This window comes from Dendropsophus ebraccatus, chromosome 2 (genome assembly GCF_027789765.1).
Source record: "Dendropsophus ebraccatus isolate aDenEbr1 chromosome 2, aDenEbr1.pat, whole genome shotgun sequence".
Classification (NCBI taxonomy): Eukaryota; Metazoa; Chordata; class Amphibia; order Anura; family Hylidae; genus Dendropsophus; species Dendropsophus ebraccatus.
The window spans coordinates 195,673,891-195,685,038 of record NC_091455.1 but is presented as its reverse complement, the minus strand read 5'-3'; the positions used below and the strand labels follow the sequence as shown (position 1 = coordinate 195,685,038).

The 11,148-nt window shown below is 41.1% G+C and overlaps 1 protein-coding gene across 1 annotated transcript; it reads left to right on the top strand.

Annotated features, from left to right (window-relative positions):
* Nucleotides 1–4,873: 4,873 nt before the first annotated feature.
* Nucleotides 4,874–10,613, top strand: BAMBI (BMP and activin membrane bound inhibitor). The gene is made up of 3 exons (XM_069960522.1): nucleotides 4,874–5,193; nucleotides 8,045–8,332; nucleotides 9,786–10,613. The coding sequence occupies exons 1-3, from the start codon at nucleotides 5,118–5,120 to the stop codon at nucleotides 10,202–10,204; spliced, it is 783 nt and encodes a 260-aa protein (XP_069816623.1). The 5' UTR covers nucleotides 4,874–5,117; the 3' UTR covers nucleotides 10,205–10,613.
* The last annotated feature ends 535 nt before the right edge of the window (nucleotides 10,614–11,148 follow it).

The window sequence follows — 11,148 nt, the reverse complement described above, 5'->3', positions numbered from 1 at the left end:
AGTTTTATTCTTTTTTTAATGACTGTAAAAAGAAAAGCAAAAACAACCCACCCTTGGATGAAATTTTGCCATACTGATTAAAAGGAGTACATATTTGGTGGAGATCACTCCATATACCTCCTTTACTTACCCTGGTATAAAAGTAAATAAATACATAATAATAATAATAATAATAATAATAATAATAATAATAATAATAAATACATTAATGTAGACAAAACCTATTGATGTATATGCTAAGAGCTGCCTGTATGCTTATTGTACAAATGGAAATGTCTTAAAATATTAACCCATTGTCTGCTGGTGGTTTGCTTACCAGCTACATGTAAATGAGAGGTGTGATGATAACCTGTTCTGCAGTATTAGTTGTATTGGCTCTGCCCCATCTATAAGGAACCTGTTGCTATACTCATGTGTGACTATAGGATGGGATATTTTTTTCCTGTCTGTTTAAAAAAAATGCAAGAATAAAAAAAACAACTTTTTTTTTAAAATTGTAAAGCAGATGAGGTGTTCTATGCAGTGGGGACTACAAAGCAGGGAGCAGGGAAGTGCTGGGAGACATTAGCAGGCTACTGTGAGGTGCTGACACCTGGCTGCTGCCCCCCCCTCACCTCTCAGGTGCCTCTCTTATGTACAGGGCAGCTCTTCCTGTCTCCATGTAAATGACAGGTTGGGGACTCTTCATGGTCAGGTGAGAACAGGACAAGGGTGGGGGCCAACAGGACAGGGGTGGGGGCCAACAGGACAGGGGTGGGGGTCACCATCACAGCAGCTTCTGGAGCCTCCCTTCACCTTCACACAGTAAATAGTTGTTTTGGAAACTCCTTTAACCCTTTCAGGGTAGAAGGTAGCCAGCCCAGTCTGCCCCCTGTTTGCTGGCAGGGATTAGCATATCAGCAGAGATCAGCTGCCGGTGATATTGATCAGCTGCTGCTTCTATTGTGGCGGATAATTGAGTGTCAGTCTCTGTCTGTGACGCCTCGGTGGCGCCATGGAGTTTTTGGATTGCTAATTTTACTGTAACGTCTGCCTGACTGAGTCCTGCCCATCCAGTCCTGCTGCATGCCCTGCCGGGGTATATACTGCTACTGTATATACCATACTTGTATATATACTGCCCATCCAGTCCTGCTACATGCCCTGCCGGGGTATACTGCTACTGTATATACCATACTTGTATATATACTGCCCACCCAGTCCTGCTGCATGCCCTGCCGGGGTATATACTGCTACTGTATATGCAATACTTGTGTATATACTGCTGTATATATACTGCCCATCCAGTCCTGCTGCATGCCCTGCCGAGGTATATACTGCTACTGTATATACCATACTTGTATATATACTACACACCCAGTCCTGCTGCACGCCCTGCCCGGGTATATACTGCTACTGTATATACCCTACTTGTAAATATACTGCCCACCCAGTCCTGCTCCATGCCCTGCCGGGGTATATACTGCTACTGTATATACAATACTTGTGTATATACTGCTGTATATATACTGCCCACCCAGTCCTGCTGCATGCCCTGCCAGTGTACATACTGCTGGATATACCCCACCTGTGTGTATACTGCTGGATATACTGTATATACCCTCCCCATCCAGTCCTGCTGCATGTCCTGCCGGGGTATATACTGTTATATATACCCTACCTGTGTATATACTGATGTATATACTGTATATACCTTGCCCTGACTTTGACAGCCTGCTGTATATACTGTATATACCCTGCCTGTGACAGCCTGCTGTATATACTGTATATACCCTGCCCTGCCTGTGACAGTCTACTGTATACACTGTATATACCATGACCTGCCTGTGACAGCCTACTGTATACACTGTATATACCCTGCCCTGCCTGTGACAGCCTACTGTATATACTATATTATACCTTATTACTGCTACATACACGTCTTATCCTGTGATCACACTGATAGCCTGCTGTACTGTCATTACTATATACATTGCAGATAGCCTGCTGTACTGTCATTACTATATACATTGCAGATAGCCTGCTGTACTGTCATTACTATATACATTGCAGATAGCCTGCTGTACTGTCATTACTATATACATTGCAGATACCCTGCTGTACTGTCATTACTATATACATTGCAGATAGCCTGCTGTACTGTCATTACTATATACATTGCAGATAGCCTGCTGTACTGTCATTACTATATACATTGCAGATACCCTGCTGTACTGTCATTACTATATACATTGCAGATAGCCTGCTGTACTGTCATTACTATATACATTGCAGATAGCCTGCTGTACTGTCATTACTATATACATTGCAGATAGCCTGCTGTACTGTCATTACTATATACATTGCAGATAGCCTGCTGTACTGTCATTACTATATACATTGCAGATAGCCTGCTGTACTGTCATTACTATATACATTGCAGATAGCCTGCTGTACTGTCATTACTATATACATTGCAGATACCCTGCTGTACTGTCATTACTATATACATTGCAGATAGCCTGCTGTACTGTCATTACTATATACATTGCAGATAGCCTGCTGTACTGTCATTACTATATACATTGCAGATAGCCTGCTGTACTGTCATTACTATATACATTGCAGATAGCCTGCTGTACTGTCATTACTATATACATTGCAGATACCCTGCTGTACTGTCATTACTATATACATTGCAGATAGCCTGCTGTACTGTCATTACTATATACATTGCAGATAGCCTGCTGTACTGTCATTACTATATACATTGCAGATAGCCTGCTGTACTGTCATTACTATATACATTGCAGATAGCCTGCTGTACTGTCATTACTATATACATTGCAGATAGCCTGCTGTACTGTCATTACTATGTGCATTGCTACATCCATGCTCTTCCCTGGGATCATACTGGTAGTCTGCTGTGCTGTCATATATATATATATATATATATATATATATATATATATATATATATATATGTATGTATGTGTGTGTGTGTGTGTGTGTGTGTGTGTGTGTGTGTGTGTGTGTGTGTGTGTGTGTGTGTGTGTGTGTGTTACACTGGCTGGCTCTGCAATGTACACATAGAGGGCACCATACCACTGCCAAGGGATCTCTCATATACATACATTAGTTATAAAGGGGATATCCCATTCCAATATATTTATTGGCTCATGTGCTGCACCTGATCGCTGTATCCTTGTAGACCTCTTATACACGATCAGTGGGAGAGGTGGGTGATGGGAAAGGCTGGAAGGTAACAGAATATGCTATATGCTAGTAGAAGTAATAGTAGTAGTAGTAGTAGTAGTAGTGGTAGTTGTTGTTGTTGTAGTAGTAGTCGTAATAGTAGTAGTAGTAGTAGTAGTAGTAGTTGTTGTTGTTGTAGTAATAGTGGTAGTAGTAGTAGTAGTAGTAATAGTAGTGGTAGTTGTTGTTGTAGTAGTCGTAATAGTAGCAGTTGTAGTAGTAATAGTAGTAGTAATAATAATAATAATAATAATAGTAGTAGTAGTAGTGGTACCAGTAATAGTAGTAGTAATAGTAGTAGTAGTAGTAGTAATAATAATAGTAGTAGCAGTAGTAGTGGTACCAGTAATAGTAGTAATAATAATAATAGTAGTAGTAGTAGTAGCAGCAGTAGTGGTACCAGTAATAGTAGTAATAATAATAATAGTAGTAGTAGTAGTAGCAGCAGTAGTGGTAGTGGTACCAGTAATAGTAGTAGTAGTAGTAGTAGTAGTAGTGGTACCAGTAATAGTAGTAGTACTGCTAGTGTATCTGCTTATTAGTAGTATGAGTATGGTTTAGTGGCAGCATTCTTAATATTAGTAGTACTAGTAGTGGTAGTGGAATATAACCAGTAGTACTACTAGAAGTATTATATATAGGAATAATTTGTAGCACTTGTATCAATGTTATTTATTTGTATAAATATTACCACTACAAGTTATATTAGTAGCGTTATTACTGTAAATAGCATTGATACCTCTACCCATAGTGCTACCACTACTAAGGATGAGAATAATAATAATAATAATAATAATAATAATAATATAAGAAGTACTGTTAGCATTATTATGAATAGGAATGTTGGTAAAGGTGTAATAATAGCACAGGTATGGATATACTACTACTACTACTACTACTACTACTACTACTACTACTACTACTACTAAGAGCAATGCTAGTGTTAGTAGTTGAGTGATGTTGGAGTACCTATAGTGCTGTAGCTACAGATAATATAATAATGTATTGTATGCACTGAGGCTGATATAACTATAGATGTCATTATTAGTGACATTATATACAGTAGAGTCCCCATCTATATAATTACTATGGATAGTGGTAGAAGGATTACTATACGGATTTGTGCTCTTCCCTGTCAGTGTCTGGCAGCAGCAGAGGGTTCGGTACAGTGTACAGTTGTTATATATACTGTGCTATGAGTATTGGTATATACAGCAGTGTTTTCCTGTCACTGTCTGGCAGCAGCAGAGGGTTCGGTACAGTATATAGTTGTTATATATTGTGCTAGGAGTACTGGTATATACAGCAGTGTTTTCCTGTCACTGTCTGGCAGCAGCAGAGGGTTCGGTACAGTGACAGCTGTTATATATTGTGCTAGGAGTACTGGTATATACAGCAGTGTTTTCCTGTCACTGTCTGGCAGCAGCAGAGGGTTCGGTACATTGTACAGTGGTTGGGGCAGACCTGTCCTGACTACTGGAGTTTGCCCTGAGGTGAATTCCAATGATTGACAGCTCAAGCACCCAGCCAGCCGGTATACCCAGCGCCTAGGGGCGTGTCCCGCTATCTAGCAGCCAATCAGCGCGCAGGTGGGTGTGTCTTAGCGCGCGGAGCTCCCGCGGCAGCGTTCTTATGGCCAGTGCGGGCTGCTGTGCGCTCAGTGCTGTGCGGACCGCGGTACCGCTGGATTATTACACCCGTCTGACTAGCTACCTTGGATTATCACCGTGTGTTGTGGAGCTGAGGAGCCCCCGGGGAGGCAGCGGACTGGAGGCCGGAAGGGCTGGCTTGTATCTGGGGCTTTCTGTATGTGCGCCGTGTTGGATGGTGACACAATCCCTTGAAGACGTGCACTGTAGCGCCGGGGAGGACTGGGCTTGTAAATGGATCGCCAGGCTAGCCTGATCTCCATCTGGCTACAACTAGAGCTCTGCGCTATGGCCATACTACTCACTAAAGGTACGTCTGTATGCAATACAATGCTAGAGAACTAAAAGTCCCAGCACAACCACCAGATTTTAGTATTTTTCTATTTAGCTTTTGCAGAACTACGACCCCCATCATAACCTGAGGAAGTTGTAGTTTTGCACCAACACTGATGTAGAAGTAATGTGTGAAGTTGTAGTGCCTGCTATCATACCAGCCGCCACTAGATGTCGCTGCTCCTATGAGTATTTCCCTTTATAACCTTCAGGTCTAATGAATGGGAGCATGTTGCAAGTCTGAATTTACACTATTTACATGTGCTGCAGATACATTGTAGCTCTATAGGGTTTATCCTGTATCCTGGGCATAGGACAAGCCCATTCCTGTGCAAGAACATTGCATCTTATATTAGACAATGTCCACCAGTCTCTAGTATCCATACATTTCTGTTATTGTTACCTATACTACTTTCCATTAGATGGGGCTCATCTTATTTTAAGAATTCTAGTTGCACCCCTGAATTTTGCTTCCACCTAGTATTATAGATCGTATAATCCGTGAAACCCGAATAGCAATAATAATATAATTATACCTATTGTTCTTGTTTACAATTGAATGCAACAATGTAGCAACAATTAATAATATTTACATTATAGTTTAAGGGCAGTCAGATTACACAGGCCTAAGGGTAGTAATATTTCTTTACACCAGGGATGGGGAACCTTCAGCTCTTTAGCTGTTGCAAAACTACAATTCCCATCATGCCTGGACAGCCGAAGGCTGTCCAGGCATGATGGGAGTTGTAGTTTTGCAACAGCTGGAGGTCGGCTGTCCAGGCATGATGGGAGTTGTAGTTTTGCAACAGCTGGAGAGCCAAAGGCTTTACACCCATAGACTTTAATCAATGCTGAGCCTGTGACACTACAACTCCCATCATGCCCACAATAATAATTTGTAGTTTTGGATAAAAGTCCTAAATCTATGTTCCTCAATCTTGCAAAACTACAACTCCGACCCTACCTGGACAGATGGGAATTGTAGTTTTTTTTACCGGTTGGGGGAACCCTGGCTTAAATAAGTGTGTATTTTTTTTTTTATTTTTATTTTTTTTTTTACTTCTTGAGAGAAGCCTTCTGGCCCCATCAAAGGAGACAAGAGATCAGGGAGTGACTGCTGGGACTGATGGGAGTCCTGAGATAGGAAGCTATGCGCCTGATAATGATATAATGAGGGGCTCGCATACTTCTTGGCTGCCGCTGACTTCAAAAGACTTCAAGGAAGGAGGGGAAGAAGAAAAAAAAAAAAAAGTCTGCAGCAGTCTCCTGTAGCCATCTTGACTAGAAGCAGGCATTTTTGGTTAATAGCTACATAACAGTATAAAGGGGGAAGCAGGAGAACAGACACATCATTGTTCACACTCTCTAAAAAAAACTACCAATACTCTTTTTGGCCTTGTTCAAAATATAGCGAGAAACTTTACGCACCAAACTATTGTTCCAAATATTCCCAGTCAGTAAGTCCCCATTAGTCAATGTCAGTAGCCGTCTGGCTTGTATCAGTAAGTTGCGTTGACCAGGAGCTTGCACTTTATTCTAGTTTTTGTGATAGATCTTGGCTTCACCTATCCCCCCCCCCCCCCTTGAGTAGGATCCGAGTTGACTTGTTTCCCTAGGAGCACTTTGGCCTTTGAAAAGCCTGAGGGAGATCTGGTCAGTGCTAATGCAATGCCTCCTGTTACCCAGGCCCTGCTGTCATTTGGCTTCCATTAACTAGGCTATTAAAGGAGCCTGGCGCACAGAGGTGAAATCCGATCTCAAGGTGGGCTGCACTGTAACATTTCAAGCTCAGGGGGTATTGTGTGTAGTCTGGGCCTTTTAAGATAATGCTGATAGGCCAAATCCTTGTGATCCAGGGCGGACTAACAAACACTGTGATTATCTATCTATCTGTCTATCTAATATATATATAATATTATACACACACACAGAAGGTTTGTCATATATGACAAACTCATCTCTGCTATACTAATATATATTTTAAATTATTTATTTATTTTCCCTACAGCAGATATGAGTTTGTCATATATGATAAACCAACTGCGTTCATATATATGTATTGTACAATGTTACAGAATAAATTGGAAATTCTCTTCACATCCTATTTCAGGAGCCCTTAGGGAAAGCGTTTAAATGACGAGAACTATTTTATTGTTTCTTTCTGTTTTTTTTTTTTTTTTTTTTTTTACTTTAGAAGTTCTAGAAATTAAACTTTTTTTTTTTTTTTTGTGGACTTTGCCCCCCCCCCCTTTTTTTTTTTTTTTTTTTTTTAATCCATACAGCCGATCGCGTGCAAGTCGTAGGGTAGAGCGAGGCATCAGCCCTTGTAGTCCTGACCATTTTATGGCTTTCCATTTCAGCTGAAAGGAATTGACTTTGGCAAACACAGCAGTTATTGTGAGCCGCACGGTTCCTGTTTTATAACATTGGTTGGACTTAAGCGAAAAAACCCCGGCTGCTCCTTATTCTATGGCGGGGACTGTACACATTGTGATGAACACCTCCGCTGCTGCTGAAGTTATGGGGAGATTGGTAGTCCTAAACCTAAAATTAAAGATACACTAAGGCGGGGGGGGTAAAGAACCTTGGCTCTCCAGCTGTTGCAAAACTACAAGTCCCATCATGCCTGGACAGCCGAAGGCTGTCCAGGCATGATGGGAGTTGTAGTTTTGCAACAGCTGGGGAGCAAGGTTCCCTAGGCAATCAAATACATATCATTTAAGTTGCACCCAACTTTCTTAGGCCCCTGAATGCCAATGCTGTATAGAGATATACCATTCATGTACATGACAGCAACCTATAATAACCCTATTCTTCTCTTCTCGCAGGAGAAATCAGATGCTACTGTGACGCCCCACACTGTGTTGCAACTGGATACATGTGTAAATCAGAACTGAACGCCTGCTTTTCCAGGCTACTTGACCCACAGAACACCAATTCACCTCTCACACATGGCTGCCTGGACTCTATGGCAAAAACAACAGACATGTGCAAAGCCACCATCACCGAAGAGAAGAGCGGAGTCACCGTGCCCAAGCTGGAGTGCTGTCACGAGGACATGTGCAATTACCGGGGTCTTCACGATGTTCTATCCCACCCCAAGAGTGAACCGTCAGGTATGGGAGAACCACTTCCAAGACTTCCTTGATGTATATAGGCCTATGGCTGCCAAAGCCCTGTGTGTCTGCTATTGATTTTGTTGTTAATGTAATTAGAGATACCAGTGGGAAAAGCATGGTTAGCGTTAAAGATGTATTCCTGTTAGGTAGCTTTGATGTCTGTCTGAGCGCTTGGCTCCTGTCTGGCTTTTAGTGCCCATGTTCTGCTTCTTTTTTTTTTTTTTTTTTTTTTTTTTCCAGCCCTTGAAAGAATGTTCCATTTGTGACAATGTTGCAATTCTTTGGGTTTTATGTACCTGTCTCTTGGGCCTGGAAGTCTCCCTTTAAGCCAAAGGACAGTTGTCAAGGCTACTGTATGAGGAAAAAGGGCATTTGTGTGTAAATGAATACATCTACTTATAGCTGGGAATAGGCAGAATGTACAGGATTCTAGCTGCATATCCAATCCAGAACGAAGAGTTAATACTAATATTCAGATGTCAATTTATATACATTTACTTATTACTTAAAGGGGGTTTCAAGTGGAAAAAATATTTTTTGAGATATATGTGCTTAAAATAAAAGTCTGTATACTCACCTCTACCGATTTCCCCCAATCTGCCCACCGAAAAAGTGGCCATGTTTTTGTAGTGCTGGATAATCCCTTTAAGACTCCCAAACAATAATCTGTGGTAATTGAGCAGCAAGTGTTTTTTTTTTTTTTTTTTTTTTTCCTGCAGCGCCTCCACAGGAGATCTAAAGCATTACACAACACCTATTACTATCCATGAGACTGTGTAATGCATGGACAGGGCAGGTCATTGTAGTCATTCCGCTAAGGGTAGTAGATGAAGTTAACGCTATAATAAGTTGGATTCTTCTAAACCAGACATTTAAGGTCACATCTTTGATGGGTTCTGTAAAATTCCGGATACCCAAAAGAACCTTTTAAAAATGGGATTGGTTGGGCTTTATTTGTATTGACATGGGTCATTTTTCCATTTTTATCAAAGCAGAACTGTGCAAGTTCAACACAGATTTGCAATTTACTTCTATAAAAAAAACAAAAACAAAAACAAAAAAAAAACTCCAGTACTTTTCAGCTGCTGTATGTCCTGCAGGACGTGGTGTATCTTTTTCAGTTTGGAGAGCAGGAGAGGTTTTCTATGAGGATTTGCTGCTGCTCTGGCCAGTTCCTGACATGGACAGAGGTGGCAGCAGAGAGCACTGTGTAAGACTGGAGAAATGACACCACCTCCTGTAGGACATACAGCAGCTGATTAGTACTGGAAGACCGAAGATTTTTTTTTTTTTAAATAAAAGTAAATTACAAATCTCTGGCACCAGTTAATTTATAATTAAAAAAATGGTGAATAACCCCTTTAAAATTGTCCATGATTGGTTTATTATAGTTGATTGTCGCCTAACCTAGATTTTTATTTTTATTTTTATTTTTTTTCTACCTATTCAGGCGGTGGTAGCAAATACCAACACGAAAGCACAAGGAACCTCATCACAAAGGTCCAAGAGCTGACATCATCCAAAGAACTGTGGTTCAGAGCGGCGGTCATTGCCGTGCCTATAGCCGGTGGATTGATACTGGTGCTCCTTATCATGCTTGCACTCCGGATGCTCCGCAGTGAGAATAAAAGGTTACAGGATCAGAGACAACAGATGCTTTCCAGACTGCACTACAGCTTTCACGGACACCACTCGAAAAAGGGACAAGTGGCCAAGCTAGACTTGGAGTGCATGGTACCCGTATCGGGCCACGAAAACTGTTGCTTGACTTGCGATAAATTGAGGCATACGGACCTCAGCAATGACAAAATCATATCTCTGGTTCACTGGGGGATGTATAGCGGACACGGAAAGCTGGAATTTGTATGACCACGTTGACCAGGATGATGAAGATCCAGTAGACTCTGGTTTGGCTGGATAGAAGCACTTTATCTTTTACAAAGACAAAAACTTTTATAAACTTTCGTCCTAAGAGGAAGAAGTTGGGATCTTTGCGCACAGAGAATTTTCTGATGTTACTTGTATAGGATTCCAAAAAAAAAAAAAAAAAAAAAGAGGTCTTATTTGCACAGGGTTGGAGCGGAGGACTGTTTGTATTATTTCTTTAAACTAATGCAGGAAGCGAGATGTAGAGAAGTTGTACACTGTCACCAATGTTTTCTTACATTTTAGGGAGCTAATATTGGTCAATGAAATAAACTGTACACAACGTACACGTTTCTATATATGTTTATTGTAAAGATTTTTTTTTTTTTTAAATATATATATTTTGTCTGAACCTGTATGGTTTGTCATTTACTTTCCATGGCACTTTTTGGTCAGTAGGAGCTCGGTCCAAGTGGAAGACTTATGTAGGGCCCGTGGAAAGGTAAACTTTTGGAAAGTTTCTATAAGGGTCAATATATAATGTCCATATACAAGGAGAGTAGTCTTTATCGCACCTCGATCGTTTGTTGGCGTTTGACTCCTGGTGGCTAAAGAAGTTGGATGCAGCCCTAGGGAACCCTGGGAAATATGGATACTGCCATAGGTTATATGCCAGGGGTAGGGAACTGATGGGAGTTGTAGTTTTGCAACAGCTGGAGAGCCAAGGTTCCCTACTTCTGCTATAGGCTGTATCCATGTTTTCCTAGACTCTCTACGGCTGCTTTCAACTTGTTCAGCCATTGGTAATCAAATGCCGTATGATCGGACGACGTTCCCATCTTCCTTCCCATAGTTCTCCCACTGATAATGCTGTATTGCATGGGTTTGCTATCTAAACATTAGTCTTATAAATTACTATAGCCGTGCAAGCAGAGGTGTAACTTGTT

Bases quoted from the DNA above. Each gene is read 5' to 3' on its own strand.
- BAMBI (XM_069960522.1), top strand. From the start codon at position 5,118: ATGGATCGCCAGGCTAGCCTGATCTCCATCTGGCTACAACTAGAGCTC. The intron at 5,194-8,044 runs GTACGTCTGTAT...CTCTTCTCGCAG, and splicing joins GGCCATACTACTCACTAAAG to GAGAAATCAGATGCTACTGT. The intron at 8,333-9,785 runs GTATGGGAGAAC...CTACCTATTCAG, and splicing joins CCCCAAGAGTGAACCGTCAG to GCGGTGGTAGCAAATACCAA.